The sequence below is a fragment of the Bacillus rossius genome, chromosome 3, assembly GCF_032445375.1.
Source record: "Bacillus rossius redtenbacheri isolate Brsri chromosome 3, Brsri_v3, whole genome shotgun sequence".
NCBI lineage: Eukaryota > Metazoa > Arthropoda > Insecta > Phasmatodea > Bacillidae > Bacillus > Bacillus rossius.
The window spans coordinates 57,540,367-57,566,635 of NC_086332.1; the positions used below are offsets into that span (position 1 = coordinate 57,540,367).

General features: G+C 38.9%; 1 protein-coding gene across 1 annotated transcript in view; it reads left to right on the forward strand.

The window, feature by feature from the left end:
• The first annotated feature begins 4,371 nt into the window (after positions 1–4,371).
• LOC134531295 (serine/threonine-protein phosphatase 2A regulatory subunit B'' subunit delta-like) overlaps positions 4,372–26,269 on the forward strand; it is a 36,303-nt gene continuing 14,405 nt past the window's right edge. The window contains exons 1-2 of the mRNA XM_063366988.1: positions 4,372–4,595; positions 6,168–6,266. Coding sequence (XP_063223058.1) covers positions 4,372–4,595; positions 6,168–6,266 — 323 coding nt within the window. The remainder of the gene's footprint in view (positions 4,596–6,167; positions 6,267–26,269) is intronic.

Here is a 26,269-nt window from a genome sequence, read left to right on the forward strand (position 1 = left end):
TGTCTACCAGGATTCCCACCGGTACCTCCATGTGGTCGTGAGCCCCTTCATCAGGACTCGCCAGACAACACGTCTGCACAGGTGCCTGCCATCGGCGTGGCTGGTTCTTCTTCCCCTGGACTGACCCACTCACACCCGTCTCCTCCCCTGATGTCGTGAACACCTGGACAGCTTCGTCCGACATGTCGCACGACGTGTCTACCAGGATTCCCACCGGTACCTCCGTGTGGTCGTGAGCCCCTTCATCAGGACTCGCCAGACAACACGTCTGCACAGGTGCCTGCCATCGGCGTGGCTGGTTCTTCTTCCCCTGGACTGACCCACTCACACCCGTCTCCTCCCCTGATGTCGTGGACACCTGGAGAGCTTCGTCCGACACGTCGCATGACGTGTCTACCAGGATTCCCACCGGTGCCTCCGTGTGGTCGTGAGCCCCCTCATCAGGACTCGCTGGACAACACGTCTGCACAGGTGCCTGCCGTCGGTGTGGTGGGTTCTTCCTCCCCTGAACTGACCCATTCACGTCCGACTCCTCCCCTTCCGACTCCGGCTCCATAACGGAGTACGTAAAACTGGAGGTAGCCAGGCTGATGTCCACTGGCCAGATAGGGCTGTACCAGTCCCCTAACGACTCCGTGTCATCGCTGTCCGCTTCTGGCTCCGTGACGGTGCCCTCCTGCTCAGTCCCCGCCAGTTTGTGGCTGGACGGCCACACTACCATGTCCCTCTCCTCCACTTCCGTAACCTCAATCCCCTCACCTTCCTCACCTTTCAGTTCCCGTGCCCGCCCTATGTCGTGTTCCCCTTCCTGCCCCTTAAGACACGCCACCTGCTCTGCTTTACCATGATGCGGGGTTGCCTGCCTTTGGCCCCGCCCCTTATCACACGCTACCCCTTCCGCACTAGCCAGTGGGCTCCTGTCCGGTTCCCTCCCGGAGCTCGTGTCCTCTGTCCGCACGGCAAAAGCTCGCTCCTGGCTCTCGTGTGACTCAAAATCCACGTCCCTCTGCACCCCACGTCTCCCCTGGCCAAAACTTCCCCGCGCATTTCTACGGGGCGTTTCCTCCTCCCGGTCCATAGACTGCGCCTGCCTCCTGTTCCCCGGTGACCCCCCATGCACCTCTGTCATCTCAGACTCCGCCTGGTCTCCTCCCGCCCGCCGAAGGTCGTCCCTGTGTATCTTTGCAGGTCGTCCGCTCGGCGTCCGTACCAGGTACGACGTGGGCCCGAACTTGCGGATGACCTGCCTTGGCTCTGACCATTTAGGAGCCAGCCCTGCATTGAAGTTCTTAGCCTTGGACGACAGGTGGTGCTGCCGCACGTGCACAATGTCACCGGGTTCCAGCGGCGGAGAAGAACGTCCCGTCACTGGCGTCGTCTTTTGGACATACACCTCTTGGCGCTGACGTGCCTGGTCCCGCATGACGGACAACTCTGTCCTGAGGTCCTCCCCCAGCTCCCCCTCCGTCGCCGCGGCAGCCACCCGGCACTCGCCCGGCAGGGCCAAGTTCTGGCCCTGGACCAGCTCCGCGGGCGAGTACCCGGTAGCGGCGTTGGTCCGACGTCTCTGACAATAAAGCAAGTTAGGGATATGTACGTCCCACTTTGTGTGATCATTTCCCAACCGGAGACGGAGTTGAGACTTGACCTCCTGTTTCCATCTCTCGGTTGGGTTGGCGCGGGGATGGTACGTAGGGGTCGTGTGGTGCTCGACCCCCACTTCCTGCATGCCTCCCGCCAGTGGGCACCAATGAACTGTCCCCCGTTGTCACTTAACAGCACAGCCGGATAGCCAAACCGGGGGAACCCCTCCCTCTCCAACAGCGCCACCAGTGTACCCGACCTTACGTTGGACACTGGGTACGCCTCCACCCAGCGCGTGAACAGATTGATTACCACAATCAGGAACCGTTTCCCCTTGGCTGTCCGGGGATATACGGTCCCATGATGTCCAGTGCTGCCGTCCGGAACGGCTGCTGTGGGCGGCGTGGTCGCTATTGCTCCTCCCCGTCTGACCTCCATGCTTTGCGTTGTTGACACGTCTGGCACCGGCGGACGTAATCACGGACATCATGCATCACCCCTGGCCAATGGAATGTCCTACGTACCCCCTCTATAGTCTGGTCAGCCCCAGGGTGTCCAGCTAAACTGTGATTATGAAAAAACGTGAAAACAGCGGCTCGTGCCCCCTTTGGTACATACGTGCACCAGGTCCCCATGGCCCCTGGACTCCGGGTCTGCACGACTCCGTCAACGCACCGCTGAAATGGCGAGAACTCCGCCTCACATGAATCCCTCATAGTCAGTGTGTCTGCGTCCCCTACCTGGGTCTGTTTTACGGCCTGCACCAGGTCATGCAGAGTGTACACCGGCCCTGGATTCGCCTCCGGCACGGGCTGTGCTGTAGCGTACAGTACTGCGGGTGCATTGACGTCCGCGGTGTCGTGTCTTCTGCCCTCTGGTGGTACCAGGTCGTCCCAACTGCCCTCGTCCTCGTATTCTACTGTCGTGTCTGGGTGTCGGGAGAGCTCGTCGGCCATCTGGTTCGCTTTTCCTGGGACATGCTCCACCTGGAAGTCGTAATTCTGCAGTGTTATGGCCCAAAGTGCAAACTTGGACTTCCATCCTAGTATGGTATTGAGCCACTTCAAGCACTGGTTTTCAGTGCGCAGGGTGAATTTACGTCCTTCCAGATGGTGCCGGTAGCGGCCAACTGCCCACACCACGGCCAAGCATTCATGCTTGTTGACATCGTATCTCTGAGCGGCCGGGCCGAACTTCGCGCTCGCGTACTCAATCACGCGCCGCTAATTATCGGGCCCGACTTGGTACAGTACGCCCCCATACCCACTTGACTGGCATCAGTCTGCAGGTACAGGGGCTCGTCCGGGGTCAGTCTCGCCAAAGTACGACAGTCGCAGAACAAACCCTTGACCGCGGTCAGCACGCGGTCCGCCGCCTCTGTCCACGGGTACTTTGTCTTAGGTGATAGTAGGTCAGTCATTGGTGCTGTCACGGTGGCGAAGTCTGGGATGAATGACCTAAGCCAATTCAGTAGCCCCATGGGCTTCAGCAGTTGTTTCCGTGTCTTGGGTACTGGTTTTGTCGCAATCAGGTTTAAGTGTTCGGGCAGCGGCCCCACGTTGGGCGCCACTTGTCGTAGCCCCTGATATCACCCCCATGATGCGGGTTGCGTAGTATTCTCAGGAAGGGTTCAGGCCTCGTGGCGGGGGAAATTAACACTATCCGAGCTACAATGATGTTTCGACAGTTTGACCACATGTATTTATTGAGCCCTTCGCGTAATCTAGGTACATGGGCAATACGCGGCACAACACCCGTCCCTCCGCGGAGTAAGGCTCGGCTGTACGTGTTTGGGGTTGGGCAGGCGCCAAGTGCGGACTGCACCCCCTGGTTCCGTATGCGATTGATGAACTGTCTCTGCCCCTTCCCTATGATAGCGAGAAACCAATTAAGTTGGAACGCCATCGCCAGCGACGTAAAGTCCGTCCCGTTGCGGCACACACGTGTCCGCCGTAACGTCCGTGAACGTGAAAGTCCCGACCGCCCGGATCCAATCTCACCAGTCGTGGATCACGTCTCACTGCCGCACTCGTCTCGCCGTGAGACCGCCTTGCTCGGCCGCCAGATGACTACTGGCCCCTCCTGCCGCGTCTCTGCCTCTCCGCCCGTCATCCCCCCCCCCCCCCCCACTTCGCGACACATGCAGCGCTCGGAGTGATTCCGGGTGTTGGCCTCGGCTTCGTCGCCCGGTTACAGAAATTAACATTATACTTTAGAAAAACATATAATTATAATGACAAAAGTTTACGAAAAATATAATATATACAAATAGGTAATAAAAATGACACGTTATTAAATATACAGTATGTTCCACATAACACACATTCACTGCACGGGGCAGGGGAGGATCAGGGGTTGGCGCAGCATAACGGACTTTATGAGCAGGGGAGACACTTGGGTCGACGTCAAAGCTACATTAAAAACAAGTTTAAAAGATTGAATTGTTGGTTATGTATGGTTAGATACATTAAAAACACTTTAAAAGAGTGGACAGTTGGTTATGTTAAGTTAGTTACATTAAAATGCTGTGGTTGAAATTTACAAATTAAAATGTAGATTACATAATGTATTAAATTGAAAATGGCTGCCAGTTTAGTGGCAGACTATGGCGAGCCGACTGTCGCCGATGGGGGTTGGATCACCACACCACTTACTATCGCCAAGCAAATCTCATTGAGCGGAGGAATCAGGAAATCAAAGTTAAGCTCCGACTCCACCTATGGGAAGACCACTTGAAGTAGGATATGCATCTGCCTAAGTTACTGTACTACTTGAGGCGACGCGCCAATGCAGTTACGGAAATGGGGGCCCACGTCCTACGCTGAGCGGCTGCCAAGCGGTCGGCCTCTCAAGGTGCACAGAGATGACCTGCGTTTGGTGTCGGACGGTGTCAAGGACACTGGAGGCTTGGCCCAGGGGCGAGTAACACCCAATCCAACACCCACAACCCCAGTTATCCCCAACGAGGACCCTGAGGCCACTGGAACTGAGTTCGTCACTAGCTCTCCGGCGTATAAATTCCATAACAGCTCTGGTTTGTTTGAAACATATTTAAGGGAACAAAGATGATATTAACAAGTATGTGATCATTATATATTCAATTTATCACAACACAAAACTAATGCTTTTAAAAATTAATTAAAATATATTTCTTTATTTTATAACAAACCTCTAATCGTATAGAGCATAATATAAATCTACTAGCAGCGAAACCCGGCGTTTCTCGGGTTAAGATACATCGCATGTTTAATGGTATAAAAAATATATAAGGATACATTTTTTAACATAGATATTATAGATTTCTATTTTCGATTATGAGAGACTTATTCGGCCATTAAACATGCGCTGTATATAGAGTATATCTAATAAAGTAAACTAATTAACGAATTAAAATAATTTTAAGCAAAAGTTTAGTACCTAAATGAAAAATTCATGTTTTATTTACATATTTACATATTATATTATTCATATACATATTACATGTTACATTATATATTGAAATATATTATACATTTACATTTTTTATTTTAGTATTATTTTTTTGTTTTGAATTTATTTTTACAACACTTGCTAAATTGAACTCATTTTAGAATTTTCTAGATCATTCTAGAAATATTTAAAGCTTTCTAGAACATTTTAAATCGTTTATAATAAATTGCACTCATTTTAGAATTTTCTAGATCATTCTAGAAATTTCTATAACTAGAAATAAAGGTGAAATTTAACAGAAAAAAATTGCATAGGTCCAATAAATTTCAATATAACAAACAATATTAAATACAGTTTCCACAGAGAAAAAATGCTTCAGAGACTATTCCACACCAGTAATTTAACCTGACATTACTCTATTAACTTTAACATGAAAGAAGAAAAGTTATGAAACAATAATTTATAGAAGTGAGAATATTTCTCCACACCAGGTGATTTTTTTTAAAGGGCCCCGCTTACCTTGGCACATATACGGTGTGCAGAGCTTCAGGAAAAACTGCGCGATTGGAAAACTGCTCTAGACATCGGAGTAGGGTCTGTTCTTGATAAGCCTTATGAATACGGTGAAGGTGGATTAGTAGTTATCTTTATATATTTCGTTTTTTTTAATCTGTATTTTTAGAAGAGTGAAAATGGCTAAAATGCGTGTTTTCAGAATAAATTGTAGGCATTAAACGTCCGGTAGAGATTGTTGGGAGCACTTAAGGACTAACATTACGCCTTAATCTTAATTTCTCCGCCACATAATGTCATGGTCACCACTCACATATCATAGTTGTCCTATGCACGACGAGAAGACTGCGCGCCAGTTAATTAAAAGAGGTACTGCGCTAGAAACACCAGCGAGCGTCGCACTTATCATCCTGTCTCACTGACACATATACGCCCCTGACTTCCTTAATTTCGCTCCTTAATGTCGCTTAAGTTGACAGAACCTCCAAGATAATAGTGGGCTCTAAACCAGGCGGGTAGCAACCCGGCGCTTATAAATACAAGTCGTGTCTTGGGGGTTGGTATCGAAGCCACGACCCTCGCCACATGAGTGCGACGCGCCAGAGAGGACCCAGGTGACGTGACGTGAGGAATGTTTTTAGGACGGGGGAAAGGGAGGTGAAGCAACAAGCATCTTATCTGGCTTCCCGCACGAAGCCGTTCAACTGCCGCGCTCAGAGGAAAGCACCTCTGCACGTACCGTCAGTCGATTTCCCCTAACCACAAACAAGCAAAACAAGCTCGCGAAGTTTGTCCATGTGTACTTATTACATCCATGAAGAGTGCGCGTCACGTATGAGTAGTTTATTATGCAGTAGAATCAGCACGATTTATTTCTATTTATTTTTTATAAATAAATCTTGACTGTTAACAATTAGGAATTACGATACTTCTATCCTAGTTACATTTGGAATGACACCATGGGTAAGTAGAGACAAATTGTATTACTAGTAGTTTTTGTATTTCTTTATTTTATTAATATTTTTTGTTAAAATAAGACATGGTTAAATGCTTTCAATTACTTTAATAAACATTTCCGTTTCTGATACAGAGTTAACTTCCAATATGTAACAATGCACTAAATTGAAAAAAAACTTTATTTCTCTTAAGCTAATCTCATTTGGCACTTTAGGTGTAGCACAACCCATTTAGGATATTTTAGTCATTTAGGACCTATTTTTTTTTAACCAAACCGTTTACATCTATACTTAAATGTATTGTGTCAAAGTTATTTTATTCAATGGAGTGAGGTTAGATATGCAAGACACTAGTTAGAATCCCGATATTTTCATCCATATATGTTTTCCACGGTCGCTCTAAATCACTCCAGCAGGAAAGTGTGGAGATTTTCTTAGTTATTTTTCCCAATTTATCCTGATTTGTGTTGTGTTTTACCGTTTCTGTTGACGTCATTGTTGACGAGATGTTAAGTTAAACTAAAAGAAAAGAAAAAGCTTTGCACACTAAAATGAAAGAATTTGAGTTCATAATCAGAGAGCAGACCGTAAAAATGCGGGAAGTTGTGCACATATTGAGCAAAAAAATGAGCATAAAATTTCGTTATTTTATAACGAAACTGCCTTAGCAACAATCTGAATATGTGGAAATTCTTTTAAAGAATAGTTTTACCTAAAATAACTTCCGGTAGTTCACGATTCAGCGTGATGAAACCCTGAAAGCCCGGTAAATGTTACGAGAACACCCAACATGATGAGACTTAAAATAAGTCTGCATACTGCAGAAAACTAGGAACAAAATATCGTTGGATTATTCGGAAAAGTTGGTAATAATAAGTAGGTAGGTAGAATACGTTTTTGCTGACAACAATGAGACAAAACTTTAATTCTAAAATTAGTGTGTCTGTTCTTCCTAACTTATTCAAGGCACAGAAAGTTTTTTAATCTTAGATATTAAAAAACCCAAGTTAAAAAAAAACCAGGACTTGCCAAATGTTCTTAATAACTTCACGATGTATGTTTGTCCATAGTACACACAGGGAAGTTTCAATTACATAGGTGAACCGTAAGCTATCGCAACGTGTTTCAAAACTACTCTTCAAGAGAGAATAATAATACTGAATGTTTTCTTGCTCTAAAAAACGTATCTCAAATACGAACTAATTTTCACTGTGCTAGTTTTATTTTTTAGAAAGTTTCTTATAACACGAATTCGTTATCAATAAGGATGTATTTTAAGGGGAAATAAATTATAACAGTAAAAATAAGTCACGTGAACTGATAAAGGAGATAAAAATATGTAAACAAAACTGTGAAAGAAAAATAAGTGAAGCTAGTAGAAATGAGATTGGTGTAGAACATTGTGGATTTTTTTTTAAAATCCTGTATGGTGTAGTTTTTACTTACGATATGTATCCAGTATAGGTATATTAAGTTTTAATATCATTGCAAACGACACTAAACAATACAAATAAAATAGGTATATGCTATTATGAAAAATAGTGTACTATCATCTCAAATATATTATTATTCAGTTCTTACTTGTTTGCGATGTGTCGTAATTATTTTATTCTTAGGTGCCCCTAAATCATTTGTAATTTTAATAGATGGCGAGTAGACGTTTTAATAACGCATGCAGTTAAATCAAGGAACGTTCAGTATTTTAAATTTTATTTTTAATTGAGAAATACATTGGTTTAAAATGTTTGTTTGTGCAATATTTTTATATATATTTTGTTACAGAAGTGTGACGCATTTACTAAGTTACAATTTTCCCTTATTTATTTTAGGGTTATGATTCTGGCTGGGCAGGTTTTGAACTCAATTATTAGAATGAAGACAATAAATGCACAATAGTAAGCGCTTGTGAATACAATGACTTCATTCTAATAACGGAAAATTGAGTTTAAGACATTCATTTTCATATTTTCATCTCTAATATTGTAAAATTTAGCCAAGTTTATAACTCAACAAAAGAAGAAAAACGTTTTAAAAAAACATGAGAGGTGTTTTAGTCTGTGACATGTTAAAAAAAACTACGCCGGGAACATTTGCGTTTTCTTTATTATTGTTTCAGGTGAACGACATAAAAGACTCTGAACGACTGGCTGCTGCTATCCCACGGTTAGTAACATGATTATAATTGCATCCAATGATTTTACGTTTCATTTCATAATGACAGTGATGATACTACAATCTTATAGATTTACTGTCACAATTTATATTGTCATTAGGCAAAACAATAGTACACAAGAATAATGTTGAGATGTTTTCTCGAATGTTTCTATCTGTTTATCTGTATTGGCGTATCCATGCATACATTTTCGAGTGAGAGATATAGGCTCAGATCAAGTGCTTAATGAAGCAACCCCAAGCAGCCATTGCTGACTGACTAACAGGGATATCACCATCGCCAGTAGCGGACCCAGGGGCCGAGCACCCGAACTTGGCATCGAACCCCGAGGCCCGCGAGGAGTCCCAGGCCGCTGAATGCGGCCCCTAACCTCCTGTTTTGTGCCTATAAATAATAAGTTTTGACGGGAATTGTGAAATAACTGACTGAAAATTCGCTGCGAAGCTTGGTGACTACAAATGACCTGAGTTTAATTAAATTTAATTTCAAGGGAAATGAATTTATTTTTACGTTAAACTCGTGTGTTGTCCAGCCCTTCTTGGTTTGGGCGTGACTAATTGGGGAGGAGGGGGGGGGGTTATTTAATATTTAGCTGAGCATCTGACCTGGATTCGAAGAATCAGTATATATATTTTTTTCTTTGTCTATTCATCGCTCACGTTTATTTCATTCTCATGTTTCACTATCTTGCTATATACTTCACACTAAATATCAGGCCAATGTCTATCCAAAAATTAAAAAGGAAAGCTAATTATTGTACTATTTTACACGGGTCACTGGAGTCTGAGTGTCTTGTTGGTCCTTGTCCGCGCACTGCTGTAACCAGCAGGGCGCCGCATCGCAAACTTCCCTCCGCCGCCGCGAAACCTCCTTGGAGGCCGAACAGTCGCCCGTCGCCCTGAGACCGCAGTAATCGCCCACGCTTGTCCGCCGGCGCTGAGTCTGCTCCAACATGTCCGCTGATACGCTCGCACAGGATGTCTGAGGTCGTCCGACCAACTTCGGCTTCCCAACACTCCAATAAGTCTTTGAAGTTGCAGCTCAACCAGTCGTTCATTGGAAATAAATAAAAATGAAGTATTAATGATGGCACGCCAAGCGTATGGATAATGTTTACTTTAACAAAGTTCTACAAACACTGCAAATATTGTCACTGAAATAAAAACTTATCAAACTTTAATAATTCAGGGTAGAGCTCTTTATATCCCTTTAATTTTTGTGACGCGGGAATATAATGTGGTTTATGAAGGTTGATTATTAATATAAATGTCAAAAGTAACGGAAAAGATCGCCTCGTTCACTACCTTTTATCCCACCATTTTCGAGCAAACGAGTATAAAATTTTGATCGAAATACTTCGACGCCTGGCAGGTTTGCAACACTCACAACACTTAGATTGAAATAGCTGCCTAAAATCAAGGGCCCTGATTGTTAAGTGATGTACATGCCAATGGAGGTATTTTCGTCTACAAATGTAGACGTAACTCAAAGCACAGAAACGTAAATTCTGAACAAACCACGCATGTGATCAAACACCAAAAGATAAAAAAATGTGGTCGCATCTTTATTTGTGAGGAAATATCTTCTCATAAAATGAAACTTGTAATTAACGGACTTTTACTTTCCATACATTTGTTCACGAAATTTTGCACTTAAAATGTGAGGAATGCAGTCCAATTCTGAAAGTCGCCACGCCACAAGCTATTGCCGCTGGAAACAGAGTGTCCCATTAACGCCGGAACATGTACATGTGTCATAGCATTGAGAGGAAGTAAGTAGCTGTGTTCATGTTAATGAAAGTGCGGGCAGTTGTCTTCCGTATTTGAAACGCAATCTTCAGGTTTCAAGTGCTAAATTTTGTGAATTATGGAATGGAAAGTAAGACGTCCTTTAGTTATCAAGTTATGTTTAGTAAGAATATATTTATTTACAAATAAAGGTCCGAAGACATTGCTGTGCTTGATTACACCTATGTTTAATTAAGCATTCACGTTTAGTATGTGCTTTACGTAACGTCCAATCAGTGTTCCTGATTTTATTCAGCTGTTTCATACTGATTGTTGTGTGTGTTGTATACATGAGAGACGTCGAAGTATTTCGCTCTAAATTTTATACTTGTTTTTCGCGAAAATTGTGGGTTATAGAGTAGTGCAACAAGGTAACTTTTTCAGTTACTTTTGACATTTATATTAATAATCAGCCTTCATATACCACATTATTCATCAGCATCACAAACATATATGGGAAATAAGAGCGTTACCCTAAATTAATAATAAAATAATTTTATTTCAGAGACAATATTGGCAATGATTGTAGAAGTTTGTTCAGTTAAACATTATCAAAACACATGGTCTTTCATTATTATATTTACTTCCATTTAAATATTTCCAATAAACGACCGGTTTCAGTTGCAACTTCAGAGGCGTATACCATGGCGTTGCGACCCTCGCGTGTCAAGCAGGCAATATGTGTGTGTGTGTATACACTATACCTCGGAGGCATAAGACACTATGTCCACGATTGTCAAAATGTACTTTTAATCATAAACTTGACAACCGTTTGACGTTCTTTCTAGTGGCGTACATCACTAAGATCTTCGATATGTCAAAAAACTATATATTTTGAGTAGAAAATTGTTGATTAAATATGTGAGAAACTATTTTAAATTCTTTGAATTGCTCTCATGAAAAATATGTTTTATGTGACATAGTGTGTTATGCCGCCGAGCTACAGATATATATATATATATATATATATATATATATATACATACATACATACATACATACATACACACACACAAGACAAACATAGTGGGTATTCAGTTTTTTTTAGTGTATGTAACGTGTTATCGTGTTTACCAAATAATAGTTAATATTTTTTCTTAGGCAGACATGACAGTACCTACCCCTCTCACTTACGCCTTTAATTGAACTTCTTAACGACTCCGCTTAATATTCCGATGGACTTATTAAGAGGTGGCTTACAATCTCAACAAAATGTAATCTCTCAAGTCCGGAACCTTGCGTACTGTTGATGGTGCGACGACCAGTTGCGCCACTAAGGTCGGCTCTCGCTTCTAAGGTGAAGCAAGAGCAGCATGGTTCTCCGAGAAAATTTATTGCTTCAGAAATAAATTCTTTCGGCACATGGCAGATGGGAAAATTAATTTCAGAAATTTAATTTCGATAAAAGGGTATTCGAAAATAAATAAATATTATATAAGGGAACACACGGAAAACTGGTATGGCTACTGTGATAGTATGGTATTAACGTTTCACCGCCTTACAAACCACCCCAAGACCTCATAAGTGATTTAATATATACCATTTACAAGGCCATGTTTAGGGAAGGCTTAAGGAGGTTTTATGGAACGTTTAAGGAGGGTTTAAAGAGGGTTTATGGAGGGTTTAGGTAGGGTTTAGGTAGGGTTTAGGGAGGGTTTAGGGAGGATTTAGGGAGGGATTATGGGGGGTTATGAAGGGTTTATGGAGAGTTTAAGGAGTGTTTGGGGAGGGTTTAGGAAGGGTTAAGGTATGGTTTTTGGGGAGGGTTTAGGAAGGGTTTAGGGAGGGTTTAAGAAGTGTTTAGGGAGGGTTTAGAGAGGGTTTAGGAAGGGCTTAGGGAGTGTTTAAGAAGGTTTCAGGGAGAGTTTAGTAAGAGTTTAGAGAGGGTCTTTGGGGAGAGTTTATGGAGGGTTTATGGAGGGTTTAAAGAGGGTTTAAGAAGTGTTTAGGGAGGGGTTAGGGAGGGGGAGCGGGAGTGATGACTGAAATACGTATCGGTTAATTTGATGCTTTGAATAGTTTTGACTGACTACAGGATTTTCATGCAATTAACTATGACCATGAAGCCTGTACCCAAGTCAATGTATTCCTTTACATTTTCTGATGGTATATTTCCTCCGACTTGATAGATTTGCTGTATGTAGCCCACAAAAAGCCGAGTTTTTTTGTAAAAGAAATATACTCTGTAACAATATCTTCATTGAATTAGTGTTTTAATGTTTTTTCTGTATAAGATCAATATTTGTGTTTTCCCCGAGTTCAATATTGTATATGGGCTATCACATTATTTCCCTTTCAAATGCTATCTATAATGAACATTCTTCTTTTTTTTATTGTACCAAGCCCAGTGTAAAATATGTTATGGAATGATTACAGATTTTACTTTCCGAATGGAAATCCTGATCAAGAAGCTGATATTAACAAAACTTTGAGAAGCATCTACGACGTCTGTTCAAGATTCCCTGATAACAGAGTGCCATACGAAGAGTTTTTTCACATCACGGAGGTAAAATTTGATATAAAACGTGATGCATGTGACTTAGATGAGAAACTGAGTTTCCTCTTTTTGAATTTTTTTGATTATAGTTTATTTAAATTAAATAAATTTAAATAAACTATAATCAAAAACTTTAAGAAACGTAACCTCCTAATACATTAAACAAGTGAAGAAAATTTATTCAGAATCAAAATTTTCTGTTTCAATACAACCAATCACTTTTCTTTTTACTGAAGGATAAAAAATATTTAGAAAATATGTTTTAGCAACTTCTGCTAAGGTCCCAAACTAAACTGTTTGAGAACCCCAAATGAGGTCAATCTGATAATATGTATTATTCTTTTTCGTGCAACTTATTGGTTTATTTGTCAGTCAGTTCCAAATTGTTTTCTACGTAATTAAATTCTGAGCTTCAGGACATGGTCGGCTTCAAATATACCAACTGCTAGGGGGGCGCGGAAGACTGCCATACTGGAAAACCACAATAATGACAGAATTCCACCTGGCCTCTTCAAAAAAGGCGAAAAAGTACTATAACGGAAATCTGCCATAACAAAGAAGGAATTCTGCCATATTTTCTTATACACTCCATGGAATGGTTACAGCAGCATTTCTCTCGAAGTAGTGTAAATAATACTCGGTAGGTAGCACTGTTAACCATCTAGCTGTTTCACAGGTTAACATTAAAGCCTACAGATAATGCTTCTGACTGTCATAGTTGCAATCACAAATCACCGCATAGATCGCGCACTAGTAGAAACAAACTTTTTTTATAAATGTGTTATAAGGAGCAGCACTGTATTCCTATTACGACGATTTATAAAAAAATTGTAGTTTTCCATTATGGCACAATTCCTCCTGTTTTGACGGAAGCTACGGAAAAGTACCATAATGGAAAACTGCCATAACTTAAAAGGACAAAGGGGAATTCTGCCAAAATTTCTTATTCATTCTACAAAATGATTAAAACGGCCTTACTCGTAAAATCGTAATGTAAATAGCATAATAGAAATCACATTTTTCCACACTGGAATAATTAAAATAATTGTAGATCATTATTTAATGAGTGCAAATCCAACGCAAATATTCAACGGTTTTCTTATGTAATGTTTTCATTATTAAGGTGACAGAACACAAAAAACTCAGATATTGAGGTTTTTAATATCCATATTAAATTATTTAAAGTCTACAAAATGTATTTTTAAGATGCTGAAATGCCAGGCAAATATTTTTGTGTAGTGTAGAAGGCACACGTCAAGCAGCACAGGCGCTCTAGGGGAGATATAGGCTCGTACATCGAATTTTGGTGACCTTTGCACAGGCTTGCAGTCTTTCAAAAGTAAACTCAGCTAAAATTTAAGTATTTTAATATTATGAAATAAAAAAATATTACTATGCGTAGCATATTATTCTGCTTCAATAAAACTGTCAGATCAAATGGAAATTCAGTTTTTTGTGCCTTACAGCACCTATAAACGAATTATGACACATAAAATAATACAAAAACACATTAACACAAGACATACACTGATACATATCAATAACTTTGCGACAAAACACTAAACAACACAACACACAGATAGATAAAGATTGATAAAGTTTATGTTAACTAATTTGTTACTTTGGTTTTCACAAAAATCTTGAACAGAAACTAAAATGGTGAATACAAAATAAATATGTAGATTACGAAAGTTTAAAATAACTTTTTGCTAAAGTTTTTTACAAATGAATGTTTCTAGATTATTCAAAAGGAGTTATAATTTTTTACACATTTTATAGTTACTAATGGTTTTAAAAATGTCACTAATTTTGTAATTGCAAGTTGGAATTCTTAATCCAAACCGAGTAATTATGTTTGAACCAACAAAAATGCTAATAAAATGTATAAAATAAAAAGTGCATCACTGTATGAACGTCTAATAAATAGAAAATGCAAATAGTTCATATAGGAATGTAGCATACTCAAAATAATTTAAATGCCTGAAATTTTTAAATATTAATTGAAGATCTTTTTTCTGCATACTTTCAATTCTATTCTAATTAAAGTTAGTTGATGCAGAGAAAGTTTTAAATTTAATAAGACCTAAAGATCTTCATGTGTTGCTAATAGCATTATCTGCAATGTTGATGAAAATAAGCTTGACACCCAATATAACTCGAAGGTCTTAAAAGACCACGTTTAATGCCATTACTTACTATGTAATAATTCTGATTAATTGAAATAGTTTTTTTTCTAAAGGTTATAAAATAAATGATATCGTAATTCAGAGTCGTTTGTTAACTTGAAAATCAGATCTCGATAGCTCAAATATCTTGCTGAATATTTTCATCAACATATTTCCCAATTATATTTATGTTTTTCATCAGCATCTTGATTAATTCTGATTACAGTTGGAATATCATTTAACAAATATTAAAGAGTAGTTGAGATAAACTACTACTTTGCTGAACACCTGATACCATGAAATTGTATTTGTCTATTTGTCTATTTGTAAGATAACTAAAACATATATACATATATACAACCCATTGCTTGACGAGGCCTAAAAATGATAAATTTTTAATCAGAAAGGCTTTGCTCATGTTGAAATAAATAGAATATTTTATGTATGTCTGGATGTTATACTGGCACACACATACACACACACACACACACACACACACACACATATATATATATATATATATATATATATATATATAATACTAGTGTTAAAGACGATCTTCCTGATTGAAAACTATGTGGATTTTTATAAATAATTATATTAGGAATAAAATTCATGTGCCTATAAATATTTTTTCGTCGAAAACATCTAAAATATTAAATAAAAAAGGTATTGGTCAATAGTTTGTAACTAAAATTTAACTGTCAATAATACTGCAATCGGTGTACAACCACTCACTGACTGATACACAATAAATTCAAATATTTTATGTACAAAAGCAAAAAATACTTTAAATGTTTGTTTGAGCTTTATTTATAACATGTTGGAATGATAATGCTACAAAACTCCGCGACCCCGGAGAAACCCCCGGAATGGCCACCGCATGGAGAGCCCAAGAAAAGAAACGGGCTCCCCATTTGGAAGCTATCTGGAAGGGTTTTTTTTCCACCCACCGTTTATTTGGTAGCCTGACTTGTTGCAAGGGATTGTATTCATACCAGAAAAATGCCGCCATTTTGTCTAGGCAATCCGCCTTGGAGGAGCCGGGGCGCGAACCCGGGTCCTACAATTCACAAGGCAGGCGCTCTACCCCAGAACCAGAGTGGTAGAGCGGATACTTGCAGTCTTTTTTATTACTGACATGATGATATTCCACGAGTTTACTGTAGTTTCGTGTGTCATTAGCACGCGCAGTACGTGCAGTAACATCTAACCTCGGTAACAAACAAATTTATGTGTTTTTATGTTGTTCGTTCAGCATGAATTATGTAATTTCATAACAGTGAAATATAATTTGTATAACTAGCCTGGCAATTTTTTAGTTAATTTCCTGCAAACAAACTTACAGTCCCGCTGTACAAAAATTATATAGAAATATAAACTAGTAAAAAAATATGTAAGAGCTTGCACTGTCAATGGTAAAGTTATTTTGAAATAAATGTTAGATATTAAAAGAGTGTGTTTAGTTAAAATATGTGTGTGCTTACAAGCATGAAGTTATTATATAAACATTTTATTTGGTTTTAAAGCCACAGAAAAGTTAACTTTTTTATATCACTTTTGGCTTTCTTTTGTTTTACCGTGCTTAATATGCGCAATGTTTGCAAATAGGCGTTTTCAAAATCTTAAATTAAGTACTAAATCTATGATGGTGTTGGATATGTCAAATTAAAAGATACATTTTCATACTGACATCGCCGGAATTTCAGGAGATGATAGTACTTACCTTAAATCGATCAGTTATTGAAGACTAAGAATTTAGATGACACTAGTTTTGTGAGATTTGTTTACTTATTTAGAAATATTCACATTATTTGAATACAACTATATTTAAATGGAACTTGCAGTACTCCTGAGTACAGAAATCTTGGTAATAGCTTACCTCAGGTTTAAGCAGGAGTATAAATCAGAGTTTAGCAGGAGCATAAATGTTTTATTTCATACAATGAAACCCTCAGAAACTTAATTAAATCATCGGGATTATTAAACATGAACTTCTTTGAGTTCAGAACCACAGAAAGGTTTTATTTATATATATATATATATTTGTGCACATCGCAGTGACATCGCTATTTGATTATTTGTAATTTTAACTGTAAAAAAAGTTGGAATATGGGGTTTTAAATATTTTGGTTGTGTAATATTTTTACGTGTAATAGTATAAACCATGTATTATGTTTTTACTGTTACAGTATCAAAAGTTCATTTAATGGTAGTGTATAGTAGTATGTAAAAGTATGTTCTGGCACAGGCGCCAGGCGGAGGAGCGAGGAGCCGAACCTCCATCTTGGATTGTGACGTCAGGGTGGCCATCTTGGACTCAAAAATTCCTCAAAATTCCTCAAAAATGACTTAAAATGACTCTTCTCGTTTTGAGGTAAAATTTCTCGTTTTCTTCCTCAAAAATTCAAAAATTAGGATTTCGAAAAATCTCAAAAGTCATTTTGCCTTAGAAATAACACCTTGTCCATATAGAGGCTTAAGCATCCATGTCTACAGCCTCCGATAAGCCTCTGACGTCATCATGGTTTATGTCATCATGGCATAAGATGTCACCGTTGCAATTTCCGTTACGGCCGCCATATTGAAAATCTTTATTTATTATCCGATTTTAATGAAAAAAAATTAAATTAAAATTTATAAAAAAAATTAATTAAATCTTAATAAATATATTTAAAAAACATACATTTATGACATGGAGATCGGAGTCCTCGGTTCGAACCAGGCGAGGGCAAAAAAAAATGGCGACCGAACCTTCCTCCAAGGAAGCTGCTGGCAGACTGACCCCCCACACCACTTAAATAAGTATATATATCGTCACCTAGTATGATGTCATTTCCGCCATCTTGAAAATCCGTAATTTTAATGCTATAAATTCGGGAAATATTTTAAAAATTAATAAAAAATTAATCAATCGAATTGAATAATAAAAATTAAATAAAATATTACTTAAAAAACACTTTTGCACTTATCGTTATGGTCGCCATTTTTGTATTATATAAAGGTTGCATGTTTCGTTATGCCTCGTCATATTGTTTGAGTACGATGTCATCGTTACACTTTATGTTACGACCGCCATATTGGATCCTATTAATGTTGCACATTTCGTTATGGCCGCCATCTTGAAAATCCGTAATTTTAATTTAATGCTATAAATTCCGAAAAAATTTCAATTTTTTTTGTAAAATTGCCTACTTCAAATGTTTAGTTATTTAAACGATTTCGGTCCTCGGTTAGATTTCCGGCGAGAGTAAACCAGTAATTTATTAATGTATTTAAAAAAATTCTCTATAAAAAGTAATAAAAACATCTTACACCACACCCAACATTTTGAATTATGTCACCACTGTATCAAATATCGTTACGGACACCATCTCGAAAATCTTTATTTATTATCCGATTTAAAAAAAAAGTTCAAAATTCATCAAAAAATATACTTATTAGAATACTGATTGATTAGATCGATTCCCATCCTTGGTTCGAAACCAGCAAGAGCAAAAAATAATAACAACAGATCCTTCCTCCACGGAAGCTACCTAGACTGACCTCACACCACCAATACCAAGGTATATATCGTCAACTGGTATGACGTCATGTCCGCCACTTTGTCTTCGTCCACTGGAGGCAGCCATCTTGTTTTCGTCTGCTAGAGTGTGCTAGTGCCATGTTAGTATAATTTTCTGTTCACCATACCTTTGACCTCGACTGTTGGCATTGAACTTTGACCTTGACATTGAACTTTGACCTTGACCTTGAACCTTGACCTTGAAATTTGACCTTGACCTTGAAATATGACCTTGAACTTGAAATTTGTAATTTACCTTGAACTTTGTCCTTGATTTTGAAATTTAACCTTGACCTTGACGACCATTATGGTTTCGATATATTGTGTTTAGTACTCGCTACCAGGAACGATAGTTAATATATATTACCCGCTAGAGGATATTGCCACCATCTTGTTTTCGTCTGCTGGAGGACTCCATCTTGTGTGTGTTCTTGTCTGATAGAGTACATTACCATCATACTTGTTTAAGTTTTACCTGCTAGAGTGCAGTAATCATTTATTTTTACTAAGGTGCCTGCCATCTTGAAATTTGGGTGCCATCTTGGTAATTTGTAATTATTTAGCTAGAAATTCGGGAAAAAAATCAAAAATTCATCAAAAAATTCACTCATTAAAGTAATGACTGATTATATCGATTCCTTTTCTTGGTTCGATCCTTGGACGATGCAAAAAAATTTAATTTTATGTAAAAAATAATAATTTCAATAAATCATAATCAAAGTCCTAAAAGAGACTTAAAATAATCTACTACCATCATCCTATGAACCATTACGACCGCCATCTTAGATATTTGTATTTATTGACTTATTAATTCGGGAAAAAATTTCAAAATTCAACGAAAAAAATTACACATTACTTTACATATTGAATCGATACTTGGTTCGATCTATGGACGAAGCTAAAAATAAATTTAATTTAAATACCAGAAAAGTGTCAGGTTCGATAAATAAAACACTGCAAGTTCTTTCACAAACATATTATTTATTACATAATTTCTGTTCTACTACAGGATCACTTGCGAAAGTTAACAATTTCATAAACATTTAGTTTCGCATCGGTGTGAAATGACTAATTCTTAGCTCCAATCGGTTTGTACTAGACAGAGACCAACCAGAACCTTTACTGGCATAGCCCTCCTCTTCTTGGCAGAGTTTCTGGATACCGTGTTTAACAGTTTGCTTCACATCGTCAGAACTGTAAATTACTGCAGCCGAAGTCTTGAATGCACACTTCTTCACTTTGTCATCGAACGGATATGGCTTTCCATATAAACAGTCCAACCACAGGTTATATTTCAAAGCTCCGCTTGTTTCTACATCATCAGTAAGCTGATTGATTATGTTCTGTCTGATATCGTCAAGAAAATTACAAATATCTTTCGACTCACTAAGCCTATTTAGACAGTAGTAGTCTTTCAATGTTCCACGAAATGCAGACTGCACCAAGTCGAAGCCATTATCATTCACCTGTAGAGCACCGATCACAGTCTTAGGTTTAGTTCCATGCCCAGATGCCATAGAAATCGGTTGCTGCGCATCTGTTTTTTTGCTTGTACGCTTTAGAGTCTCCAATCTAAATCAAGGATTCGTTATTTCTGCAGGTAGTTCAGCAGTAGGCGTACGGACTTCACCTTTACAGTTTTTTGCATGTCGACGCAAATTATCAATTCGAGTAAACCATTCATGACACTCATCACAGCGAAACTTAATGCGAGATGGATTCTTCGTACATTTACTCCTCTCATGTCTCCGTACATCATGAGCAAATGCAAACGTCATATCACAGTAGCTGCAAGGATACCGCGGTGATGAAGACGAGCCTTTCAGACCCGATCCAAATGTCGCTGTTACTGCAATTGTACCATTTCCAGGCATACTCTTATGCACATCAATCATTCGCTGTTGTATAGAAACCTTTACTTTCTGCCGCGCAACAGGTCCTTTGCATGTCTCCAAGTGTTTCTGGAAATTAGCATTTATTGTAAATTGCTTGCGACATTGCTCGCAGCCAAACATTTTTCGATAAAGGTTCTTAGCACATTCTCTATTCTCGTGTCGTCGAACATTGCTGTTGTTTGAGAACATCTTGTTGCAGTAACGGCAGGATGTTCGTTAGTTGTTGACGAATCACCACCCATTGAAGTCTCCATCGAGGGCGAAACGAATTTCAACGAGTTTTCCTGTGCAGCCAGCACTACCGGCATTAAAGTCTCTTCTTCTGGTGGTACTGCGACTGTTGAAGTCTCCTCCAATGTTGAGGTCGTCGTTGCCAACGGGATCTGCTCCTTCTTTGTCGCCGCTGACGTCAGGGTTCCCGTAGACGATGGTACAACCTCCATCGAGTTCGACGTTAAAGTCGGTAAAGATTCCATCGAGTTCGCAAGAACAGGTTATTACGCAACTTATGCACCAGAAGAAACAAACTAGGTGATCCTTACACCGTCGACGACAGTAACAAACTGAGCGGTCTGCTGTCTAGGACTCGCTTATATACATGCACCGATGTAATAATACGCTAGTCAAATCATGAACCATTTACTATAATACACAAGTCAAAAACTCATTTAAAAAAGAGGAACATATGATCGAAAAAATTTGATGCGGTGTGATACGTTCTCGAACCAACCAGTATACGCTAGCCTCCAAGAGCTACTATTCACGCCATCAGATCCATCTATATTTGGCTCCAATGCTCCAATTACCTATCAGCTTCAAGTGCTCCAAGAGCTCCAAAGCTCCATTCGCTCCAACACGCAATGTACGTACAATACACGCAATGTACGCGCAATGCACGCAATGTACGCAATGTACACGCAAATGACTACGAATCGTTCACGCAGGTCAATCATTTAATGAAAACGAAGCACGTTTGGACGGAAATTCTACAAAACTAAAGCTCATTTAACAAAAAGGAGGTACATTCTCTCGTTCATTCAACTCGGTAGGATGCGATCGTCAATGATAAGTTAGGATATAATGTCTCCAACAGTCTATGAATCCAACAGTTTTTAGTTCTAAAAGTCATTGGCTCCAATGGTCATTGGCTCCATCAGTCATTGACTCCAACAGTCTTTTGACTCCAAACGTCATTGGCTCCAACAGTCATTGGCTACAACTGCCCTTTGCTACAACAGCTCCAATGATATTTGGCTAGAATGCTACGAGTCTAAGAGGCTATGAGGTTTCAAGGTTATGAGTCTACAAGGATCTAGCAGGTTACGAGTTCTACATGGCTGCTAGATTGCATGGGTACAAGGCTGCGTGGCTACGAAACTACATTGCTATGAAGCTACATGGATACAAGTCTACTCGGCTCCAAATGACTGCGAGGCTACATGTCTACAAGGCCACTTGGCTACAAAGCTTCAATTCTACTAGTCTACAAGACTCCTCAACTGCCTACGAGTCTACAAAGCTCCAACTGCTCCAGCAACATTATGTTAAAAGATCACAGGACTACTTGGTTACGTAGCTGCAAGTCTGCGAGGCTACTTGGTTACGTAACTACAAGTCTACGAGGCTCCAAGGCATCATGACTAAGCGACTACGAGCCATGAGGTTACGAGACTACGTGATTACGAGTCTACAAGTTTACGAGACTGCGAGGCTACAGAGCTACGAAGCTTCTAGAACACAAGGTTACGAGACTGCGAGGATACAGGACTACAAGTCTACATGAGTACTTGACTACGAAGCTACATGTCTACAAAGCTCCAATTGCTGCATCTGTCTTCAACGGAATTTTCTCTTTTGCTCCAACTGATCAAACAGCATTATGTTATAAGATTACAAGATTACTTGGTTACGTAGCTACAAGTATACGAGACTCCAAGACATCATGTCTACACTACTACGAGCTATGAGGTTACGAGAATACGTAACTACGAGTCTTCAAGTTTACGAAACTGCGAGGCTACAGAGCTACGAAGCTTCCAGGACACGAGGCTACGTGGCTTCGAGACTACTTGGCTCTAACTGACTACATTAGCACCATTCAGTGGTGAGAGTTAATTTATCTCATGCAAAATAACCCGTTTAAAGTAGTATCGATTCTTGGCAACAGATGACACCACATGCTGCTTACAGGTAAATATTATTTAGTTATTTTATGTAGGATGCAGGATGCTCACTAACGATCGCAAAAGAAGGATGGCTTCGCTAATCACCAAGTAGAAGGAAGTTCGTCTTGCTTATTAGTGATTCTCAGATGTCTCAGAGCTTATTATTATAAATGACTAAATAATGGTATTTTCGTTTGAATTCAGCCTGATAAAAATATTACAAGTGATGATTTAGTAGCAGAAATTCAATTAATTAAATTTAACTCTGAATAAAATGACATGACTCATTAAGTAAAAAATCCTTCATGCTTAGATAGGTTTCTCAGAAGCAATTAGGAGCACACGGAGAAAACCATCAAAATATTGAAAAGAATAATCGGGAGTACATGGAGAAAACTATCAAAATATTGACAAGAATAATCGGGAGCACACGGAGAAAACCGACACACACATTTATTTGATATCAAAAAATCACAGAAAAAATTTCAAAATATCAGTAAAAATAATAATAAAAAATAAAAGTAGATAAAAAAATTACAAAACATTCTGGCTTGTGCTAGAACTCTATCCTTGTTTAACAAATGAGAAGTTCACAAGCTGTCAGAAGCCGTGAAGTGGTGAAGGCAATCTGAATATGACAAAAAAAATACACAATCGAAGTTAATGGACGGAGTCGTAAGACACTAGATTCATATTCCAGAGAACACAGGTTCAAATCCTGGCTGGCTATTGTCATATCGTCTTAAAGTCTTAAAATTAACAGCGAAACATATAGGTACCAGAACAGACGAAAAGGGTTTATCTTCTTGCTTTAATATTTTCCTTACTGTATAAACTTCGGCCTGAGACGCACTTAAGAGTCTTTCCTACCAGACCTCCCAAATAGGTACACTTGGTTTTAATTGAGGTTACGAAAAAAAAATTCTGTTCAGTTTAGCTCACGACTCAGGCGTGATAGCGCGGTGATTCGTGTGTTTGCGTATAGAGAAACGACAACATTGGGCAGTACAGATGGCACGTTCACCAAAAAAAAAAAAAAAAAAAATTGGTTGTCTGTAAAGTCGGTTTTCGGACGATAGTTTAACGTGACAACGTCATAACAAAACATTGATGAAATGATTGATCCAGAAGAAAATGAAATATCATATTCGGCCTGAGACTGAGCCGTAATAGGTTTTTGCAACCAAACCAGTTAGGCATTAAAAATATTATATTCTTTGAGGGAGATTTTTTTTTTTTTAATATTTCTATCTTTTGTATGATAAAATCTACCTCTGCATACTTTTATGAATAAAATTGAATCTTTTTTTATTGAATTATCACTATTTTGTATGGATACAAAGGAATGAAATAAAATGTACAATTTAATAAATAAATTTACTTTCATTTGCATTCATTAATTCAAATATATTTATTACTTTTGAAATGTTGCGTGCGCCGTATTTATTTTTACAAGTACAAAAAAATGTTTCGCAGTTGCCAGGATTCTAACCGACAACCATTGGATTGGAAGTTAACGACGCCGACCGGACGGCCACGAGGCCATACTTGAAGGATGATAGTTTCAGATGTTATATATATATTTATAAAAAAAAATTTCAGAGTAGGGGAATAATATTATTTCGTTTTTATAACAAGATTTTATAACAAATACGCATCCCAAATACACCAAACTTATTTATAATGTGTTACAATATTTTTTAAAACATTGTGCAAAAGATCCCGGGTGTAATTTGAATTATTATGTGTAACTGTAAAACGCCATTGTTGGTTCAAAACGTATTTGAATATTCAACATTACTTTTAAATAACCGTACCGATTGTGCTGAAAATCGGTGGACGATCGTTAAATATTACATAATATTAATAATTCAAACGACGAAAATATAATTGAAAAGTCAAATCGATGGTTGTTCCAATCGAGTGGAAGAGAGATGCCACGCATGCGTACAATGAGCGAACAGGACACATCCGTAGTGGGACATCTGTAGTGGGACACTTTTTCGTGCGTGCGGCCGGCGTTCATCGATTTATTAGACGTTGTCACGTCAAAAACAATGTTGATATTATGCCTTCGATATCTAATAGCTAGAGATCGGAAAAATTCGTGATTTCAATGACCTGTAGGATATACTGCATGATCCTCTATGCACGCGGGGAAATTACATTTGCTCATTGGCCACTGACTCGTGAAACCTGTTAACTGGGATGCTAGTGATTCGATACTTCTTTTGTTAAAGATTTTTCATTGGCCGAGTATCATTCAGATAAACTGTGGCCCAATCACTGATGCAGCAAAAGGGCAAACGTTTTTGGATTCTAGACTATCACGAAATGAATCCGCGAATTTTTCCGGTCTCTACTAATAGCACAGGCCAATGTTTAATAAAATTTTCGTCGAATATTAATTGAAATGAATAGTAAGCTACCATTTAGTGTCTGTTTTGAACTAAAAAATTTAGTACGTAGTCACTATCTCGTTTTTATTGTTTTCATTTTAAACCATGACACTAAAAGCGACTCGCTGACATAGACGTTTCACGTTAAAACGGACGGCCGCGAGTCCCGATACATCCCCACCGATTTTTTCTGCTGATTCATGAAATAATTCTAGAAAATTGGTAGGATGCTTCCTTACTGTAGGTCATGGCTAATTCCTTTCACATTGTCGCTCTACTGTGGCGTTGTGTTTGGCCGTCTGCATTGACCTCGCTATTAATCTGTTCACGGACAAGCAAGAAATTCAGAATAAGAAGAAATATAATATCGGAAATAGGCTATTCCTCTAGTAAACATCCATAAAAATGATTTCGAGGCTTTAATAAATTAATATTCTGAAATATTTTCAGTTAACCAGCTCATTTGAGTGTTTCTAAATGATTTCGTAGTCATTGATGCAGTTAAAATATAGGAATAATTTCACAACTACTTAATCAATAAAACTTAAACATCAAACGTGAATCGTTCTCAAGTAAACTACAACAAATATTCCGTATTCACAGTTCTCAGGATGGAAATGTTGTGATTGTTTTTATCTGTTCTTAATGGCAATTGTTTTTTTTTTTTTTAGATCTATATGTTAAAAAACTCTTATAGTGGTTTTCTCAGCACATGCTAAAACATAATGCTGGAATCACAATATACTGTGACAGCCCCGACACGACATAAACAACACCACAGCTATTAAGAAGTAAGGTCGTAGTGAAGTCAGCCCACGAAAATTGAACCCCAACAGCCCATCAGAAACATAATGTGGGTATTATTAATGATGTAGTAACGTAAACATATTTTTCTGTTAAATCATTCATGCTTAAGTTTATTTTATCGTTCTTTTGATAGACATGACGTAAAATAAAATCAATTGAATTACCGCCTCAGTAATATAGATGGCTATACACCTGATGGTGACAATCTCCCGTGACATTTTAAACATATGATATAAATCATGCAATATTAATTACTTAATCGTCGGTTGTCAGGGAATTGTGATTTTCGGTCACTAGATTGCATTTCATTTCAACTAGTGACCTGGAGTTAACA